At 38.5% G+C, this 22,902-nt stretch overlaps 1 protein-coding gene across 1 annotated transcript in view; it reads right to left on the reverse strand.

Moving 5' to 3' along the window:
• Positions 1 to 22,902, reverse strand: part of ENTPD7 (ectonucleoside triphosphate diphosphohydrolase 7) — a 46,923-nt gene that overhangs the window by 14,375 nt on the left and 9,646 nt on the right. Inside the window, exons 4-8 of the mRNA XM_003255330.4 lie at positions 12,496 to 12,701; positions 12,087 to 12,237; positions 6,058 to 6,161; positions 3,206 to 3,262; positions 420 to 553 (exon numbers count right to left, since the gene is read on the reverse strand). Coding sequence (XP_003255378.1) covers positions 420 to 553; positions 3,206 to 3,262; positions 6,058 to 6,161; positions 12,087 to 12,237; positions 12,496 to 12,701 — 652 coding nt within the window. The remainder of the gene's footprint in view (positions 1 to 419; positions 554 to 3,205; positions 3,263 to 6,057; positions 6,162 to 12,086; positions 12,238 to 12,495; positions 12,702 to 22,902) is intronic.

Here is a 22,902-nt window from a genome sequence, read left to right on the forward strand (position 1 = left end):
TGGAATCATCAGTAAGGGGAAAGGGAGTAACATTTATTGAACAATAGATATGTATCAAATACTGTGCTCCAGAATGTAAATGCATTATCATGTTTATCCTCAGCAGTGGCAGGAGATACCTAGTACAGTTATAATTGTTAAAATGTATCGAACACTTATGCTGGACAGTTTGCTAAATGCTTTACAAACATGGTATTATTTCATTCTCATAACTTTATGAGGTAGATACTATTATTATCCCTTTTTCACACAGGAGGAAGCTGAGGCTCAGAGAGGTAACCTACTCAAGATAACGCAAGCTAGCAAGTATCTGAACAAATATTTAGAGCCAGGCAGGTTGGTCTAAGTCCAAAGACAGTGCCCTTCCTTCTCAAATACTAGCATTCCTAGCAACTAAATTTCCCTAAAAGGTAAATTACCTGCTTTGCAGGAAGGACAGAGGTTGAGGTAGGAACTTCATAAGCAATTTGGAGAGAGGCTCCTCCCATATCCAGTATCCCTACTGTCCTTCTTCGTCCTGCTGCCAATTCCTGGGTAGCCTCAGCATCTGATTCTGAAATAAATAAGAGAACAAAAGGGCTCTAGTAATTAAAAAACAAAATTAAGTCAAACCCCCAAAACAGCAATCCCTTAAAACTTTGAAAGCAGACAGGCGCCATGGCTCACACCTCTAATCCCAGCACACTGGGAGGCCAAGGTGGGAGGATTACGTGAGCCGAGGAGTTCAAGACCAGCCTGGGCAACATAGTAAGACACTCTCATAAAAAAAATTTTTTTTTTAATTAGCTGGGCATGGTGGTGCACACCTGTAGTCCCAGCTACTCAGGAGGCTGAGGCCAGAGGATCATTTGTGCCCAAGAGTTTGAGGCTGCAGTGAGCTATTATCGCACCACTAAACTCTAGCCTCAGTGACAGAGAACCTGTCTCAAAATAAAAAAAAGAAAGCAAACAAGTATACTAACTGAATCAACTGAAGTATACTAACTGAATCAACTGTATTATTACACAAAGAATAATTCTTGCAAATTACTTAAACGTGACATTTTGACTATGTATCCCTAGTAGGATATAGCCTAAGGACAAAAGAAACAAATATCTTAAGCTACATCACAGTAGTCTTATTTGTTAACAATATTATTGGTTTTATTATTTAAAAATTATGAAGGGAGACCAAGGCAGGCAGATCACAAGGTCAGGAGTTCGAGACCAGCCTGACCAACATGGTGAAACCCTGTCTCTACTAAAACACAAAAATTAGTGGGGCATGGTGCTGCGCACCTGTAATCCGAACTACTCAGGGGGCTGAGGCAGAAGAATCGCTTGAACCCGACAGGCGGAGGTTGTAGTGAGCTGAGATCGCACCACTGCACTCCAGCCTGGGTGACAGAGCAAGACTCCGTCTCAAAAAAAAAAAAATTATGAAATATATTGTGGAATAAAACAAATAAATGTTTATGTCAATATATTTAGAAACAAAGATTCAGCATAACAACAAAAAGGATATAGGTATAAAAATCAAATAAATTAATAGCACCCTATAATCTTACATATGAGTCAGAAATATGACTATGAACTCATTTATTTTTCTCTTTCTAAAAAATACATATTTCCTAGCTCTGTTCACTGACAGGCCTAGAAGCAATGATATCCCAGGAGTAATGACCACCTGTGGTATCTGGACCAATAATCTCTAAATACCATCTTTTACTAAAAGAAACCAGGGCTCTTTTAAAAACAGGCCAATGCCAGGTCTAGGGTAGAAAGTATACAAGATGACCCTGGAATACATTGCTGTACCAGATAGCAAGGGGAATATAAAAGAGTATTGGGGTCATATTAAAAGGATACAGGAGCCAACCTAAAGATGCTCCTTAAAATAGTAATAATGTGATGGGCTCTAATGCATCTAATATATTAAAATCCATGAGTTCATAATAATAATTAAAACTTTTTTTTCACTGGTTACCTTTGGAAGTTGCTAGATACCAACTCATTATTCAGAAATGTGATAAATAAAAAGAATCAGGATTTATTCTGTCTTTCCCATAAGAACTATATGTCAGGGTAACCAAAGAGTTGATCAAGAAAAGTTCATTACATAAAAATTCTAGCGTTAAATGCGGAAGGAATGACAGAATTAGAAATATCACCATTTTGCAATCTCTAATGAAAAACATGTCTAAGCAATGATCACAACTGGCTATTACAACCATTCCGTGAAAGGCAGATAAGGAATTTTAATACTAAGTTAGATCCGGCTGATGATACTTGAACCCTCAATACCTGATGAGTCTGAGCATGACAAAAGTGAGTCAACCAGACATTACAAAACTCCTGATGTGAGTAGTGGAAAACACATTGCGCCTTCTATGATTTAGTCTTGCAGATGGAATTGAATCTGAGTCTAATCAAACATCTATATCTGACCTCCAGTTTAAAGGACATATGAGGGGATAAGAAACATGTTAAAGAAAACATGTTAACCCCACAAAGATGCAGTCAATCAAATCCAGCATGTGGCAAATTCTTTCTACCAGGTGATCCAATTTTTTCTTGCTTTTAAAGGCAGGGGAGTGAGGTGGTAAGGTTAGCCATTATAGATTAAAAGAGACTAAAGGGACATATTCATCAAATGCAATGCATGACCCTTGTTCAGATTCTGATTTGAACAAGCCCACTACAAATAAACATTGTTGAGAAAATCAGGAAAATCTATACCTGGGTAGGGTATTAGATGGGTATTGTATGATATTAGAAATTGTTAATTCTATTAAGTTTAAAAATGGCATTATGGATATATTTTTTGTTCATTTTGAAACCCCTTATCTGTTGTAGATACATACTGACATACATGGAAATAAAAATTACATGTCTGGGGTTTGCTTTTTAAAACATTCAATGAGAAAAAAACCTTTAATACATGGGGGAATATGGGGGAGAAATGGCAAAACGTTAGTAAATATTGAGTCTGGGTAATGGGTCCATGGAGGTTCATTTTATTATTCTACTTTTGTGAATGTTTGAAACTTTCCATATTAACAAGTTAAAAAGAAATAAAAGAAAGCAAATTAGGACTGGAAAATGAAGCATCTTATGTTTGAAAAAAGAAAAACAACTCAAAATTTGCATTTACATGCTACTGATAGGTTATAACTTAAATCTTCAGCCCTTAGGTAAATTGTCATAAAAAAACAGTATTACTCACCATCCTCGTGGTCAAATCTTCCCAAAACAAAGTTGATTCCAATCCATGCATAAACCCCTAAGTAAGAAATAGAAAAGCCCTCACTTAATTCTCTACTGCTATGCCATGTATACACCTCTCCCTTAGAGCTTCTCTTTCCTCTTTTTCTTGGAAAAAGTAATCATAGTATTTTATTCCATACTCTCAATGTAGGAATTTCAAATCTCATCTTGTGATTTTTTTCCCTTTTAAAATCATTTGCATCTTCTAAATTTCCTCAATGAATAGAAATTAATTGTATAACAAATGTTTAAGAAATATAAATCATCTTAATGTCACGAAGATATCGAAAAAAAGAAAAAATGTAAATCTTGGAGTTCTAGTTCTGGGCAATCTTGTCTCCCCACTGAATACAAATATAAACTCTAGATAGAATGCATGGAGCAGCTTTCTGGAAACTCTGAAAGTAAATGATAATGAGCACACCGGGACAGAGACCAGGGTTTAAACTACCACCAAGCCAGTAGTGAGTGTCCCATTTCTTCCCCCTCAGTTATTACCTGGTCTAGACTTAAGAGCAGCTTGAAACATGAAAGTAACACCAGGTATGAACAGAGGAACTTCAATTCATTTTCTGGTCCAAAGAACAGAAAAAGGAATGCCAAAAGTTCAGAGAAAATAAGGGAAATCTCCTGCTTTTTTTTTTTCTTTTTTTTTCTTATTTTGTTCTCTCTAACCTCAGGCAACAGAGGTAGAAGTTGAGCAGGACCTAAAACTCTGAGGGCTTTGAATTCTTTTCTCTGACCAGAGAAGCTGTAGCTTCAAGAGTGTGAAACAAATCCTATTGTTTATTTTGTCTCCCTCTGTCCTCCCACCACTTGGCCTTGGATGCAGATGCAATCATGAGAAGTGCATGGCAGAGAGTGGGCAAATTAAAGCTCTGGTATTCTGACAGGAGGGTAATGAAAGGGAGCTCCAAGGAACCAGAAAGTGTCAGAGGGATCACAGACAGTAGGGAGCAAAGTTGTGTATGAACCCCTGGGCTCACCTCCAAGCTACAAATACATGGATCTGACCCTAAACAATATACAAACAGCTCTAAGAACTGAACTACAGGCTAGGCCACTGCCCAGGTTCCAGATTAGCCACTGGCTGACACACAAGACAAATCCAAATAGCAGTGACCAAGGCTTTGAAAAATGAACTAATAGGCCGGGCGCAGTGGCTCACACCTGTAATTCCAGCACTTTGGGAGGCCAAGGCGGGTGGATCACGAGGTCAGGAGATCGAGACCATCCTGGTTAACACAGTGAAACTCTGTCTTTACTAAAAATACAAAAAATTAGCCAGGCGTGGTGGCACACGCCTGTAGTCCCAGCTACTCAGGAAGGCTGAGGCAGGAGAATCGCTTGAACCAGGGAGTGGAGGTTGCAGTGCGCCGAGACCACGACGCTGCACTCCAGCCTGGATGACAGAGCGAGACTCCATCTCAAAAAAAAAAAAAAGAAGAAAGAAAGAAAAGAAAAATGAACTAATAGAATCATGGGCCGGCCGCAGTGGCTCACGCCTGTTACCCTAGCACTTTGGGAGGCTGAGGCGGGCGGATCGCGAGGTCAGGAGTTTGAGACCAGCCTGACCAACATGGTGAAACCCTGTCTCTACTAAAAATACAAAATTAGCCAGGCGTGGTGGTGCATGTCTGTAATCCAAGCTACTTGGGAGGCTGAGGCAGGAGAATCACTTGAACCCGGGAGGCGGAGATTGCAGTGAGCAGAGATCGCACCAGTGCACTCAGCGTTGGTAACAAGAGTGAAACTCTGTCTCAAAAAAAAAAAAAAAAAAAAAAAAAGAATCACAGCCTACAGAGAGCAGGTCAGAACTTGAGATCAACTGCCTCCTAAAACAAACAAACAAAATGTTCTCTTTGATTTAAACAGGACCCGGAGTCTCATAATGTAATATTCAAAATGTCCAGGATAGAATATAAAAATACTTGGCATACAAAGAACCAGAAAAATCTGAACTCATAAGAGAAAAGACAATCAAAAGATGCCAACTCTGAGATGACACATACATTGGAATTATCAAAGATATTAGAGCAACCATATAACAAAGAAAGATGAGCAGTCTTACAATGAATGGAAAGATAGAAGGTCTCAGCAAAGAAACAGAAAAGAAAAGAAATAGAATATTAAGAAGATCAAAATAGAAATTTTACAACTGAAAAATGCAATACTGAAATTTTAAAAGGTAAATCTTTTCCCATGTATATGTCTGCAATTAGAAGACATATAAGATCTCCTTCTCGTTTATAAGAAATGGAAATATAATTCATCAAACTGGCCACATTTGGCTGCATGAGAACACATATTCACTCTAAAAGTATAAACCCAATAGTGTGAGATTCCAGGGAATTATCAATACTGCATAGTAATTACAATGAAGGCATAACAAAACGAAAGTAACTCATTCTGATCATCCCTTGAAATTAAAGTTTTTCCTTACTTTAATAATTTACCTTACATTTGACTTTGACAAACTCAATACAACTCCTAGAACTATATGTTTTCAAAAGTATAGTTAGCTAACCAAATATCCGACTGAAATCATTAAATACTAATACATTCTTATAAACATAATGCTTAGCACTAAGTTAAAAAGAGATATACATTTTTGACTTCCAGAACCAGCATTCTAAAACAGATGCCAATGCAAAATATGCAAATAATCAAATCAACTATGTAGCAGAATCAAGAAAATTATTGGCAGAAAAATTAAAATCAGATATATAGAATAATTCTAAACACCCTTTAGAGAGGCTGTGCTGTGGTTGGCTTAGAGGTGAACCAGCTGCACCCCTTAAGGCCCAGTACCTTCCTGCTTCCCAGAGATCACTTCTGCTTGAGACTGTGAAAAGAGGAAGTCAAACTCCAGTGGTAAATCTTTCACTAGGTCAGCCAAGATAGCCAACTGCTTCCTGCAAGAAAGAACAAAAAATCCCAAAGTTAGTCACTAAACTCTCTTCTCATAAACTGCCTCAACTTGTCCTTCTACTTAGCCTTGTCATGACCTCACTGTTCACCTACCTCATTTACTTGTCCAGCCCTGCTTCTTTTTGGTACCGCCTTTGATTTTAAAAGTTTAAACTGCCTCCAGGTATAGCCTCCTACCTAAAAGGCAACATGGTAATAATAATACTTTCCCCTTATATGATGTTATTATTCAAAGAGTGTTAAAAGATGAGGCTATGAGACTGTGGTTCTATGACTCTCACAGGCTGAGTACAAACAAGCCACAGGAAACTGCAGCCAAGTTGCATAATCTATAAAATTGATGTAATTACATTATTCCTCACTACTGTAAAACAAAGGTATTAAATTAAGGAACACAATCTCATCCTCAAATCTTACACAACACAGAAACAATGCTTCACATTACCACACAAGATGTACTGTTGGTTCCACAAGTTTTAATATAATCCTTTACATAAGCTAACAATTAACTTTTTTTTGAGATGGAGTTTCACTCTTGTTGCCCAGGCTGGAGTGCAATGGCGTGATCTCAGCTCACTGCCACCTCTGCCTCCCAGGTTCAAGTGATTCTCCTGCCTCAGCCTCCCAAGTAGCTGGGATTACAGGCATGCACCACCACACCCGGCTAATTTTGTATGTTTAGTAGAGATGGGGTTTCACCATGTTGGTCAGGCTGGTCTCAAACTCCTGACCTCAGGTGATTCACCTGCCTCGGCCTCCCAAAGTGCTGGGATTACAGGCGTGAGCCACCTCGTCCAGCCACAATTAACTTTTTAATCTCCTTTTCCATATTTCAAGGGTTGATTTTTTTTTTCATTGTAAAAATCTTACCATTTGAAAACCCCAGATCAAGATCAAAATCCAGAGGACATAACAACATTTCCAATTTGGGGAAAACATTTGAAACTTCGTATCTATAGGGTTGTCTTTCCTCTAACATTTTAAGCATGTAATCAATATTATAAAGCAAAGGAAAGCAAAGAAACAAAGCTAGAAGTAATAATATGAATCTAGAGAAAATGTTAGTTAAAATAAGACAAGTTATCTTGGATTAAAAAAATATTCATTACAAAAATATTCTGCTGGCTCAGACAGTTGTCAGTATTACTTGATGAAGAATGTTGTTAGCATTACTTGATGAAGAATGTTGTTAGCACTTCAAAGTGAAGATCTATATTTGAAGTAATAATCTTCCAATATAATGTCAAGTATAGTTTCTTAAAAAGCTCGTTGTTATACATATTAAATTCTTGCAATAAGAATTTCAAATGGGGACCAAGAAGTGGTATTCTTCTGTCCCTGTTGGATATGCTTCTAAACTCCTCAAAGAGAGGGTTCACTGGTTTTGGCAACGATATGGAAGAATGGGCACCAACATATGTTGCTGTTAGTTATGCAAATTACTAGTACAGGCCGGGTGCAGTGGCTCATGCCTGTAATCCCAGCACTTTGGGAGGCTGAGGCACGTGGATAACCTGAGGTCAGGAGTTTGAGACCAGTCTGGCCAATATGGTGAAACCCCGTCTCTACCAAAAATACAAAAATTAGCCAGGCACGGTGAGAGACACCTGTAATCCCACTCGGGAGGCTGAAGCAGGAGAATCGCTTGAACCCGGGAGGTGGAGGTTGCAGTGAGCTGAGATCATGCCACTGCACTCCAGCCTGGGCGATAGTGGGAGACTCCATCTCCAATAAATAAATAAATAAATTACTAGTACAACCTTTCTAAAGGACAATCCAGGACCATGTTTCAAAATGTTTCAATGTGTTTAACCTTTGATCCAGCTGTTATACTTTTAGAAATTAATTCCAAGGAAATCATCAGACAATAAAATAAAGAAGAGAAATACTGCAGCATTATTTATAACAACGAAAATTATTTATAACAATGAAAAACGGGAAATACCATACCATAGGGATTGGTTAAATAACTTACGGCACAGCCATGCAATGTAATACTATACAGATGTTAAAAGAAATGAAGTCTACTTATATCTACATGTATAGACATGAAAAGATAAAAGATGTCCAATACATTTTACAAAACAGTATGTATAATGTGATTCAATTTATGCTAAAAAAACAAAAACCCAAATCATTCTTCATGTATACATAGTGACAGGATAAAGCTTTCATCTTCTAAAATTCAATGTAGTTTATTTATTTAAAATGCTTTTAAAATGGCAAAATGTTGATAATTGTTAAAGCTGGGTGGTGGGTAAATGGGGATTTACTGCACTGTTCTTTTTACTTTTATACACATGTGAAATTTCCTAAAATGAAAATTATTATTTCATTAAACACCACCTTGTATTATGTTGTAATTTTTAAGGGATTTTTTTAACTGTAAAATAAAAGGGAGGTAGAAAAAATTCTGTTAGTCCAGGCCTTTGGCAAAGAAATAAAACCAAATGCTAATAAATTCAAAATATAGTCTAAATGATTCAACCCTATTTTGAATCTGTGTACAAATGCTAATAAATTAGCAAACCATTAATCACACAAAACAGGTTCTTATACTGATAGTCACATTTATACCAACAACTAGCTTGGACTTAGAGGCAGCAATGATTTTATAAGCCTAGAACAGATGTATGCATTATTTAGAGAGGTGACCAGAAAACAAGTTGAAAGAGAAAAAGGCAAATTTCTTTAAAAATTCTTTAGATACAATAAATATTAATATTCTGAGTTTCCACATTGACAACTAACATCTTAGACAAAAAGGGTGGAGCTACACAGTGAGTTTTGTTTGGATGGAATCTTCTTTGACAGAGGTAATACCAAACAGTGCCAGGCGGTGAGTCAACAATCTCCTTTGCTCCAAACACACTAAAGGTAGCTGAACTACCAAGTGGGTTCCTCTGCCCAGCTCAGCTGGTCAATTCTGCCTTTTTAACCTCCAAGTCAGCTTTTTCTCTGGCCTCCTTCCCCTTTCCTTGGCCTTTTATAGACTTTGTGATGTGGCATCTGCTCTTGTGTCATCTATATTCTTCCCAGGGTTTCTAAAATTTTTGAACAATATGAATATCACCTATGTCAAATAAAAATTCTTAATTGCATGCACAGTGTGATTACAACTTTGTGGAAATTACATATATGTGAACAGAGAGGAGGGAATACAACAAAATGAAACAGTTTTGATAGGGTAGCAGGGTTGTAAGTTGTATTGTTTCGTTTTGTTCATTTTTAAGATTTCCCTTAAGGAGTTAAGGCTGCAGTTACAATATTTAAAGTTTGATTTTAAAGATAAGTAAAAACAAAACGAAAAATTTTTTAAAGACTGAAATGTATGGAGTAATAAGGAACTAAAAAACCTCTCATGGTGACAAATGGCTACATAAATAATCTGCTTCTCGACAGTAAACCAGTCAGTAAACCAGTAACTGTGAAAAAAAGTCCACTGAAAGAAGCATTGCTGCTATATGTTATGTTGTCTGCACGTCTGACATAAGCCTTGGAGCCCTACATGTATGGCTGAGGTTTTTGTTGTTTGCTGTTGTTTTAACGAAAGAAAGCCAACTATAAAATTTAAATGTTGTAAAAAAAAAAAAAAAACTGCTATTGACCAAGGGAAAATATTTAAGCTAATAAGGAAATACCTGATGCCTATGAGACCATGAACATTCCAGGAGGATGAATTCTAAAGTTAAGGTTGGCAATGGTCTCATTGATATGACACCAAAAGCACAGGCAACAAAAAATAAACAAGTAAGACTATATCAAACTAAAAATTTCTGTATACAGTAAAGGAAACAACAGAGTAAAAAGGCAAGCTACAGAATGGGAAAAAATATTTGAGAACTATACATTGGTAAGGGGTTAATCTTTAAAACATTTTAGAAACTCCTACAACTCAACAGCAAAAATCCTATTAACCCAATGTAAAAATGGGCTAAAGACTTGAATAGACATTTCTCCATTCACAGAAATGGCCAACAGGCATATGAAAAGTTGCTCAACATTCCTAGTCATCAGGGAAATGCAAATCAAAACCCCGATGACATATCACCTCACACTTGTCAGGATGGCTGTTATCCAAAAAACAAAAGAAAACAAGTGTTGGCAGGGCTGTGGAGAAATTGGAAACTCTGCATACTGCTGGTGGGAATGCAAAATGGTGCAGCAGCTCTGCAAAACAGTATGGAGGTTCCTCAAAAAATTAAAAATATAGGCCAGGTACGGTGGCTCACACCTGTAATTCAGCACTTTGGGAGGCCAAGACATGCAGACTGCTTGAGCCCAGGACTTCAAGAACAGCCTGGGCAACATGGCAAGACCCCATCTCTACAAAAAAATACAAAAACTTAGCCAGGCATGGTGGCACATGCCTGTGGTCCCAGATAGTCGGGAAGCTGAGGTGGGAGAATCACCTGAGCCTGTGAGGTGGAAGTTGCAGTGAGCCGAGATCATGCCATTGCACTCCAGCTTGGGCAACAGAGCGAGACCCTGTCTCAATAAATAAATAAATAAATAAATAATTAAACTGTCATATGATCCAGCAATCCTACTTCTGGCTAATTATTCCAAAGATTTAAAATCAGGATCTCAAAGAGATATGAGCCCTCCCATGTTCACTGAAGCATTCTTTACAATAATCAAGATGTGGAAACAACCTAAATGTTTACTGACAGAGGAATATGTAAAGAAAACATGGTATATACACACAGTGGAAAACTATTTAGACCTTTTTAAATAAAAAAGGGCATTCTGCAATATGTGACAAGGTGGATGAACACTAAGGACAATATGCTAAGGGAAATAAATAGGCACAAAATTTCAGTTAAGCAGGATGAATAAGCACTGAAGATCCACTGTACAACACTGTACACACAGTCAACAATAATGTATTGTATACTTAAAAATTTGTTGGGCCAGACATGGTAGCTGACGCTTGAAATCCCAGCACTCTGGGAGGCTGAGGCAAGCGGATCACTTGAGCCCAGGAGTTCTAAACCAGCCTGGGCAACATGGTGAAACCTGGCTCCACAAAAATTATCTGGGTGTGATGGTGCCCACCTGTAGTCCCAGCTACTTAGGAGGCTGAGGTGGGAGGATCACTTGGGCCTGGGAGGCAGAGGTTGCAGTGAGCTGTGATCACACCACTGCCCTCCAGCCTGGGCAACAGAGCAGACCCTGTCTCCAAAAAAAAAGAAAAAAATCTGGTTAGAGGGTAGATCTCATGTTGTGTTCTTACCACAATAAAATAAAAATCATTAAAAAAAAAAAAAGTTCAGGGAGCTCATTCTTACCCCAGGCCTACATAAGTATGGACAATCAAGGTGGTACCAAAGGAGAGAAATCACAAACAAGGAGTCTGGCCTAAATACAGCCTTCTCTTCCTCTTCCTCTAATGCAGGAAGAGGATCAGGTGGCAAGGTGTCAGGCTGAATTGCCAAGGTCAAGTGGAAATGATGTGACTGGCTGGGGCTGAGAAAACAGGCCTAAGGCAATGGAGACTGAGCTTCCCGGTAGCAGCAAGATGAGGGACTCCCCAGTTATTGCCAGGGTTCTAGGCAGAGTTACAGCAAAGGTAGTGTTCCTACCAGAGCTCTCCGACTAGTCCCTAGGTATCCAGGTCATCAGGTGACCCTCTTCCTAATTTATTCTGTAATTATGTTCTCTATGTGCCCGATGATCCAAATCTATTCCCATCACCACAACTCCCAACCCTCAATCCAAACTAAGAATCACTATAGTCATCCCAGACAGATGCTGATCCCAAAGCAGCAAATGACAAGAAGTTGGGAATGAATGTCATAATTGGGTTTAGGGGTATACACCAGGGAACCACAGAGGACAGTGCATGAAACTGGCCTTTCATCTCTTGTGCCACCGTTTTCCTGTGTTTCCTGGATGCTGCATCTCACCTCTCAGGGAGAAGCCTCATGCCTGCTGTGCAGAGGATGTAAAGAGGGGTCTCCTTGTGCTTCTTCACGGGCACATGAGCAGCAGCAAAGCTCAGCAGAGGACGAAGGTAATCACTGGCATGTTCTGGAGTGTCTGCCATTGCAGAGATTCCTTAAGTTAAAACAAACAAACAGACAAAAGTCTCTTTAAAAAGCGGCTCACATAAGACTCAGGAAACTGATACCCTATAAGGTTCTCCTTAATATCCTAAACATTTATTTATTTGAGAGGTAGGGGGTGACAGTGAATGAGATATCCCTCCCATTACCCAGACTCTCAAGAAGAAAAGGGTAGCTTGCTTTCTCCTTCTTTTCTCTCCTCTTTCATGCCTTAAAAGAGATTGACAACAAAATATATTCTGATTAGCACCTGGCTTGATTTTTTTAACCACTGGTTGGCTGTTGCGGTCTCTCATCTGTTTGATGTCCAGCAAGTCATGGGGGTTCCCATTATGTCTTGGCCAGAAATAAACAAAAATCCGGGAACCACTGCTGCCACAGTCAACAACAAGTCCATAATTCAGATTTGGGTCTTCAGTGTCAGTAGCTTCAAGCTCCCCTACTCGAGCCAAATACCTAAGTCAGGCAAAAAGAGAAATCAGTGCTAAGCAGTTAGGTCCATGAAAGGCACCCTCACTTACTTCATTTGTTCATGAATCTTCATTAAGTGCCTACATGTGCCAAGCACATGGGACTACCAGTCCTAACCAATGAGTGAAGCAATATTGACAGATTTACTGATGTGCTTGAGACAATAGCTGGTTCACTTGCCTAGAGGCCGCTGAAATTAGATGACTAAAAGATGTCCCCACGTGTGGGGGCAGCTCTGAAACTGGCTGAGGTAGCAATCTTTTTTCAAGCATTAGAACTTGTAGCCCTGAATAAATAATTGGTTTTTTGTTATATGCCATTAAGTTTTGGGGTAGCTTGTTACACACACTAGATAACTGAGACAATCTTAATCACTTCTTTTCTATCTTTCTTTATAGATGCATCCAGAATATTGTGGAATGATTTCTCATTTAATGTGTTTCTGGGAGGTGATTTTTTTTTTTTTTTTTTGAGACGGAGTCTTATTCTGTCACTCAGGCTGGAGTACAGTGGCACGATCTCAGCTCACTGCAACCTCTGCCTCCCAAATTCAACTGATTCTCCTGCCTCAGCCTCCCAAAGTGCTGGGATTATAGGTGTGAGCCACTGCACCTGGGCTGGGTGGTGATATTTTTGATTGGGCTTTTTGGTTTTGCTTTTTTGCTTTTTGTTTTGTATTTATATTGCTAGAATTGCATTAACTAAAAATGTAATTCATAAAAACAATAATTATTCTTTTCTACAATATTTTATATATATACATATATATTTTTTTCTTTTTTTTTTTTTTTTTTGAGATGGAGTCTCACTCTGTCTCCTAGGCTGGAGTGCAGTGGCGCGATCTCAGCTCATTGCAAGCTCCGCCTCCCAGGCTCATGCCATTCTCCTGCCTCAGCCTCCCGAGTAGCTGGGACTACAGGCACCCGCCACCATGCCTGGCTAATTTTTTGTATTTTTAGTAGAGACAGGGTTTCACCGTCTTAGCCAGGATGGTCTCGATCTCCTGACCTCGTGATCCGCCTGCCTTGGCCTCCCAAAGTGCTGGGATTACAGACATGAGCCACCGCACCCGGCCTAAATATTTTATAAACATAAAAAGAATGATAATAAAATATGTATAGGGTATAAAGAATAACAATAAAACAAATGCCTGTGTACCTACCACCAAGTTTAAAAAATAAATTATACTTTTTAAAAATAATAATAATTCTTCTTGGCCGCTAGGACATTAGTATTTTGTGTTGGAATTTTTTCAGATTCTCATTCCAAGATATCTGGCTGGCTGACATCAGGAAGATGAAACAAGTAAAGGTGTTCCATGAAACATATCAAGGTTTGAATCTCAGCTCTATTGCTTTCTATGCTGTGTGACCTTAGGCAAGTTAATAAACTTCTCTCAGACTGTTTCCTCATCTGTAAAACAAGGAGAGTGAAGGGTATCTACACTCACAGAGATCATACACATAGCAGAACTGTGCTGCCGCTGTTAACAGAATAATCATTGGGAAAGCAAATAGTAGAAGACTCTGAGGAAAAAGGCTTAAAAGTTCAGAAAATAAAGAAGACTAAGAGTTGATTAAAATACTTCTGAGCACTTGGCTGGGTGCGGTGGCTCACGCCTGTTATCCCGGCACTTTGGGAGGCTGAGGTGGGCGGATCACCTGAGATCAGGAATTCGAGAGCAGCCTGGCCAACACGGTGAAACCCCATTTCTACTAAAAATACAAAAATTAGCCAGGCATGGTGGCGGGAGCCTGTAATCCCAGCTACTCAGGAGGCTGAGGCAGGATAATTGCTTGAACCCGGGAGGCGGAGGTTTCGGTGAGCTGAGATCGTGCCACTGCACTCTAGCCTGGGTGACAGAGCGAGACTCTGTCTCAAAAAAAAAAAAAAAAAAAAAAAAAAAAAGCTATCTGCCTTGCTCATCCAACATTGTCTTTAAAGCCAACTCCTAGATCTCCAAGGTTCTTACACAGCACCCCTCAGAACCAGCTTTTGTGATGTCTGAAGCTAACAGAATTTGGAAAGCCTTTTAAAAACAAGATTCAGCATTACAAATAGAAAAAAAGCCCATGTAAGTGAGGGGCTTTAAGGTATAAGGATCATTAGCTTCACAGTAAACCCACCCCCAATCAACAATAAACCACACATCACGCTCCTGAAACCAATCTAGCCAGTGTTTATTGGTGATTTCACATTGTTAGACAAACCACACTGTTCCTTATTTGGGCAGAAAAGCAAACTTGATAAAAAGAAGTGCATGTAGAAATAATTCTGAAATAAAAAAGTAGAGTACCTTTCCTATATTACAATGCAAAATGCATTTTTTTTTAAAAAAAGAGAAGAACAGGGAACTGAGCTTCAATATAATGTTGTAAATTATTACTGAGAGTAGGGGTAGGTAGAACTTTTTTTCTGGATCTGAAATGGTAGTGAGTTGAGGGAAATGAAGCAGATGGTAAAAATCTGTTACATAACAGAAAGTTTCTAATCCTAAAGATTCCATTTCACCACATATCTTCCCATAAATCAAATCACTGGGCTGAACTGTGCTAGAAGCCATCAATCAACTAGCAACAGCTCACTTCTATCATATGAGAGCTGGGCAAAAGTCTGGGTTCAAGTCACAGAACTCTTGCAAATACTGACCTCATAAAAGGCCAAAGATAAAAAAGAAACAGGCAAGATAATCCACCCCCATTCCAAAGTGACTTTTCATTTCCAATCATAGCAATCTTTCTATTTCACATGCTTCACAGAATCTTCCTGCTTCCCTTCTCTGAAAACCACCCACTCTGCTTGTCTCTTGCAAGATTCTGGATCCCATCCCCTTTTGCATAATGAGTAACTTTTCTCTAGTGCACTGGTTCTCAAATCTGGGGGCCTTGGGACTCCTTTATAATCTTAAAACTTATTGAACCCCAAAGAGCTTTCACAGACATAGGTTATATCTATCTATATTTACTATATTAGAAAATAAAACATAAAAATGTTAAGTATTTATCATTTCATTTAAATAAAATAAACTCATTACATATAAATATATTTTTATAAAAATAAGCATATCTCCTAAAACAAAAAAATAGAAGAGTGGCATTGTTTTATAATTTTGCAAATATCTTTAGTAGCCAAACTAACAGAAGACCCTAGATTCTCACATTTACTTCCGTATTCAATCTGTTACAATATATCAAAACAATATTGAAAATTGAAAATTTTCAATTTTCACACAAATTGAAGCATTTGTGTGAAAATCCAGCCTCACACAGACACACTGTTGGAAACAGGAGGAGTATTAAACAGCCCTTTCAGATCATTCTGAATACTCTTCTTTGATACTATACTAAAACTCAACAAGTAGCGTTTCTTAAAGATTAGTCGCGATTGGGTGCAGTGGCTCATGCCTGTAATCCCAGCACTTTGGGAGGCCGAGGCGGGTGGATCATGAGGTCAGGAGATCAAGACCATCCTGGCTAACACGGTGAAACCCTGTCTCTACTAAAAATACAAAAAATGAGCCAGGCGTGGTGGCAGGCGCCTGTAGTCCCAGCTACTCGGGAGGCTGAGGCAGCAGAATGGTGTGAACCTGGGAGGCGGAGCTTGCAGTGAGCCAAGATCGCACCATTGCACTCCAGCCTGGGCAACAGAGCAAGACTCCATCTCAAAAAAAAAAAAAAAAAGATTAGTTGCAATTGGAATCTAAACCCCACCTCACGCCCCCCCGCCAAAAAAAAAAAAGATGAGTTGCAATTGGAATCTAAAACCCTATCTAAAAACTTTTCATACTCCGTTACATTAAAATCCATTAAAAAACATAGGTTTACCATGCACTTTGAATGGCTGTTATCCAAGCATGATTTCATAACATCATCTATTGGAAAATAATTGGTTCACTGAGTTATGCAAATCTTCCTAACATTGATACATTTCATTCTACAATCCTTAAAAAAAACACACACACACACATTCATTAATATCACTACCAATCTTACTCAAAAAGTCTTTTAAGTATTGGGAAGCTATCCAATTCACAGTGGCAGATATAGTTTTCCAAAATACTAATTTTCACTTGGAAGTTCAAATTTTAACATTGGCAATAAATACTGAAAACTGTTTTTCATGAAGTGACAGATTTATTTCATTCATTTTCAAGGAAATGTCTATAAAATACGCAAGTCTAAAACCTTAGTTTTTCTGGCAGTCATTCTTTTAACTAAAAATAGTGTTCCATGATAAAAGCAGCTGGGTTTACCTCATAATTCAAAAAACTGCCCAAGTGCTTTTACTCTAGACAACTTCAGTATACAGCATATATATATGAAATAGGTATAGGAAATACCTATTTCCCCTTTCATCACATAGAATATTGAAAAGATATTCATAAGTGGAACTGAATCTTTTCTTCCAATGCAGTCGTGTGGCAATGAAGAATATAGTAACTACTAGTACAATGTGGTGCCTCTATCTTGATTTGCCTAAGGCATTATTAGCAGTTTTACCTGCCATTGCTTTTGCACCATCCAAGCAAGTATCAATCAACTCAGTGAAAAAGGTAAAAAAAAATGACAACAGTCAAGAGATGGAAGCGACCCAAATGTCCATCAATAGATAAATGGATCTACAAAATGTGGTATATACATACAATGATATATTATTCCGCCTTAAAAAGGAAGAAATCCTGTCACATGTTACAACACAGATGAATCTTCACGATATTATGCTAAGTAAGTAAGCCAGGCACAAAAAGACAAGTACTGTATGATTCCATCTATATGAGGTATCTAAAGTAGAAACAGAAAATTTAATGGTAGTTACCAGCAGCTCACTGGAAAGAGAGAGAAAAGGAGAGTTCATTAAAGGATACAGAGTTATGATCTGCAAGATGAAAAAATTCTGGAGATCTGTGTCACAACAATGTAAACATACTTAATACTACTGACTGTACACTTAAAAATGGTAAATTGTATATGTTTGAACCATAGTTTTAAAAGGCAAAATAACATTTTAGTATTATTATAAAAATAGTTTCACCCTCACAGACTCCCAAAAGGGTCTCAGAGACCCTCCAAAGGCCACTAAACACTCTTGAGAACCACTGTTCTAATACAGCCTTCCTTTTCTCTTTAACATCCATCTGCTTCTCTACCTACTCCTTCCCCTCTCCTGTCTCCTTGGACATGGCTTCTCAGTTCTTAAAAAGCCTCTACTCAACAATGCTGACTGGTAATACCCAGAATGATTTGAAAAGGCCTCTTCCTTCTGTTCTAAAATGTGGACGTCAATATTCCCTGTTTATATTTCAGTATGAGCCCCTAAGATTTCTTTCATATTTGCTTGCTCTACCTGTTTAGACCATAAGTTTCTTAAGAACATGTACCTTATCTATAGTATCTTGACACTGTCACAGAGTTTCTCACGTTTCTCCACCCAAAACATGTATCAAACAGTATTGATTGGTTTGGTCCTAGAGCTCACAAAATGGAGCTGTTGGTCTGTTAACTCCTCCATGTCTTTGTACAGCTCTACTCAAAATCAGCTGGTCTCTTTCTTAGAAAGTTTTAATTGCTTTCCAAATAAAGTATCTTGTTATGCTCTCTGATTCCTGCCAAAATAAGCAACTTTACAGCTCCAGTTTTGGTGCAACTCAACTTTTCTTTCTCTTCCTTTCGAAGTCTCCATGTGAGCTTTGGCTAAAATGTCAGCTGACCTTAGATCACTAAAGAGGAAGATAGGCCTAAATGGCATTTATGCAGTGGAAAGTCTCCATTTTTCTCATTGTGCATATAAACGAGTAACTAAAGAACAGTTTTCCCCTCTGGGCAGTAACCATATTACCTTTTTCTGGAACTCTGACCTCTTATGACCTAATCAGGCTTCTTACACTTTCAACCAACTAGAAGCCTTCCTCTATTTAGGCTCCTAACATGAATGGATCACCAGATCTTTCCTGCATTTTTTCATATATAGTTTTTTTTGTCATATATAATTTGTAGCCATGGCCTTAGCCATCATGGTCAATTACTTGCATTGCTGGACCCTCCTGTTTTGCTGATGCCACACTAGCCAATCTCTAAAGAGGACCAAAAGCCCAAAAGAAAAGTCTCAAAAGTCTTGGCATCCCTCACATCCACCTTCCCCAAAGAGGGCTGATTCACTATCACACATACTCACCCCAATACCATACCCACACACACACACCCTCTGTTTAAGAAACATGATTTCCTTCTAGTCACTGCTGAGTCAATGAAAAGAAAGTTACCCATAAATATATCACCCAAGGTGGAATTGGAAGACAATGGCTTTTCACTGCCATTATCCTGAAAGCATTAACAGCATTAGAGCTGTAACTAAGCAAACCATTACCTAGCTTACAAAATCAAAACTAATTATACCACTTTAGAGTTCAAACAGAGCTCAGTGATGGGCCAAAAATCAATTGAAGTAGCCCCCATGAGTATGGGGCTACTAATTCTTTGCTGAATGTCATCATACTCCTCAACTCTGTTCAAAGCTCAGAACCAAATATAATGATGTTACAGTTAAAGTAGCTGTGCATGACTGATGATAGTAATACATACCCAGAAAAGTATATTGTAAGATTACTGCTTACCTCCTAACAAGATTAATCAGAGCAGTCAGGAACATCTATAATTTAAAGTCCTGCTCAAAACACCATTAAGATCAAATAAATGGGCTGGGTGTGGTGGCTCATGGCTGTAAGCCAGCACTTTGGGAGGCCAAGGTGGGTGGCTTGCTTGAGCTCAGGAGTTCGAGACCAGCCTGAGCAACATGGTGAAACCCCATCTCTACAAAGAATATAAAAATTATCGGGTGTGGTGGTGCTTGCCTTTGGTCTCAGCTGCTTGAGGAACTAAGGTAAGAGGATTGCTTAAGCCTGGGAGGTTGAGGCTGCAGTGAGCTATGATCACACCACTGCACTCCAGCTTGGGTGACAAAGTGAGACCCTGTTTCCAAAAAAAACAAAAGATCAAGTAACTGAATAAATGTGGGACAGACACAGTGGCTCATGCCTGTAATCCCAGCACTTTGGGAGGTCAAGGTGGAAGGACTGCTTGAGGTCAGGCGTTCAAGGCCAGCCTGGGCAACATAGTGAGACCTCTGTCTCTAAAAATAAAATAAAAAATTCAGCCAAGCACGGTGGCATGCACCTATAATCTCAGATACTAGGAAGGCTGAGGCAGGAGGATGGCTTGAGTCACTCTATAAATAATAAAATAAACGTGAATAAATGCTTTTGATTTCACCATCAAAAATCTCTGAACTGTTCTATTACACATAAGAACCCAATCATTTCATCTGTATATGCTAAAGAGCATTCTAACCAAAAGTAATGCCTCTCTTTGACTTGCTTTAATTAAACAGAATTGAAACACCTATGGAAGGCCAGTACCAAGCCAATTGCTGACACAGAACCTCTCATTCAGTTATTTCCAGATGGTAAAGGAACATGAAGGCACCACCTTTCAATGGCTACAAAGACATTCTTCAGACAATAGTTCAACCAGACAAAATTTTACCCACTAATGAAGATAACAGTGAGGCTACCAAAAAGTGAAAAATATTAAACATGAATGTGAAAAAGGAAAGGTATTAAATAGAACATTTAAGAACTGTTTACCACAGTGTCTTGTACACTATGTATACATGCTAGAAGTTCCTCTTACACAGTCATGCACTGCATAATGACGTTTCAGTCAACAGCAAACCACATGTACAACAGTGGTCCCATAAGACTATAATGGAACTGAAAAAATTCCTATTACTTAATGACGTCTTGATGATCCTGACCCTGTGCAGGCTTAGGCTAATATGTGTGTTTCTGTTTTCATTTCTAACAAATAAGTTTTAAAAGGAAAAAAATTTTTAAATTTTTAAAAATAGAAAAAAACTTATAGAATAAGAATATTATAAGGAAAATATTTCCCTACAGATTTACAATATGTTTGTGTTTTAAGTTGTGTTAGTCCAAAACAGTCAAAAAGTTTTTAAAAATTTCAAAGCTTAGAAAGTGGAAAAGTTACGGTAAGTTAAGGTTAATTTATTATTGAAGAAAGAAAAAAATGTAAATAATTTTTTAATAAATTTAGCGTAGCCTAAAGGTACAGTGTTTATAAAGTCTACAGTAATGTCCTAGGCCTTCACACTCACCACTCACTCATGCTGAGAAACTTCCAGTTCTGTGAGCTCCATTGATGGTAAGTGCCCTATACAGGTGTACAATTTATTATTATTATTATTATTATTATTATTTTTGAGACAGGGTCTTGCTCTGTTGCCCAGGATGGAGTGCAGCAGAGCAATCATGGCTCACTGAAGCCTTGGCCTCCTGGGCTCAAGTGATCCTCCTGCCTCCGCCACCCAAGTAGCTGGGGCTACAGGCATGCACCACCACACCCAGCTAATTTCTAAATTTTCTGTAGAGATGAGGTTTCACCATGTTACCTAGGCTGGTCTGGAACTCCTGGGCTCAAGAGATCTGTCCACTTCAGCCTCCCAAAGTACTGGGACTGCAGGCATGAGCCACCATACCAGACCCAATTTATCTTTTACACCATATTTTCACTGTACCTTTTCTATGTTTATATATGTTTAGATACACAAATACTTACCATTGTGTTGCAGTTGCCTATAGTATTCAGTGCAGTAACATGTGTACAGGTTTGTAGGCTAGGAGCATGTACACCACACAGCCTAGGTGTGTAGTAGGCTGTACCATCTAGGTTTGTGTAAGTATTCTATGATGTTTACACAATTATGAAATCACCTAATGATGCATTTATTAGAACATATCCCAATCATTATATAACACATGACTGTATGAAAAATTAATAAATTTTAAGTTACCCAGCATCCACAGCAGAAATTAAAACATGGTACACTTAACACTGTCAACAGAACTCTGTGAAATGATGAAAATGTTCTCTATCTGCACTGTCCCATATATCCACATGTGGCCACTGAGCATTTGAAATGTGCCCAGTCCAAGTGAGGAACTGAATTTTGTTTCATTTAACATTAATTAATTTAAATTTAATTAGCCACTTGTGGGTAGTGACTACCCTATTTGATACCACAGTGTAGACACTCGATAATTGTTGAATAAGTAAACAGATAAATGAATAAAAGGATATAAGATATGTATTAAGTCTGAAGAAAATATTGGAGCATGTCTTATGTGGCACATGCCAGAAAAATAGTTGATTAAAACACACATCTCGGCCGGGCGCAGGGGCTCACGCCTGTAATCCCAGCACTTTGGGAGGCCGAGGCGGGTGGATCATGAGGTCAGGAGATCAAGACCATCCTGGCTAACACGGTGAAACCCCCTCTCTACTAAAAACACAAAAAATTAGCTGGGCGTGGTGGCAGGCGCCTGTAGTCCCAACTACTCGGGAGGCTGAGGCAGGAGAATGGCGTGAACCCGGGAGGCAGAGCTTGCAGTGAGCCGAGATCGCGCCACTGCACTCCAGCCTGGGCGACAAAGCGAGACTCTGTCTCAAACAAAACAAAACAAAACAAAAAAACCCACACATCTAATACAAGTATTATTCTCAAAAATAGCTCTGCTGTGCATGTGTAGGGCCAGGGGATATGTGGTAAATCTCTGCACTTTCAGCTCAAATGAGCTGTAAAACTAAAATGGCTCTAAAAAAAGTTTATTGAAAAAACACAGTTTTGGATTCTATCCTTACTGACACCCCATCTCTCTAAATTTACTTTTTTTGTATCAAATAAATTCTAGTTCTGATGCAAACCTCCTACTTTCTCTTTCCAGAAGCAATATGGATACGTGTTCACAATAAAGAAAAAAAATGTAAGTCTTTAGTTCTGGAACTACTGAGAGAAAACCCCGACAGGCTTCTAAAGTCCTAGTTAATATCCCCTGAGAAGTGATATGTTAAATTCCACCAATGCCTACAAAAAGTTCACATTGAAATATCTGTTTTCAATGCAAAAGTAATTAAAATATTTTAAACATTAACTGCTTTCATATATATTAAAATACAAAGATGCAATGTGCAAGAGAGACTATCATTTCTAATTAAAGCAATGCCTTATTTGTCAAGACCATAAAACAATGAATGGGCCTGAGACAGTGGCTTACATCTGTAATCCCAGCACTTTGTGAGGCCAAGGCAGGTGGATTGCTTGAGCCTGGGAGTTC

Source organism: Nomascus leucogenys, chromosome 3 (assembly GCF_006542625.1).
Source record: "Nomascus leucogenys isolate Asia chromosome 3, Asia_NLE_v1, whole genome shotgun sequence".
In the NCBI taxonomy this organism is placed as follows: Eukaryota; Metazoa; Chordata; class Mammalia; order Primates; family Hylobatidae; genus Nomascus; species Nomascus leucogenys.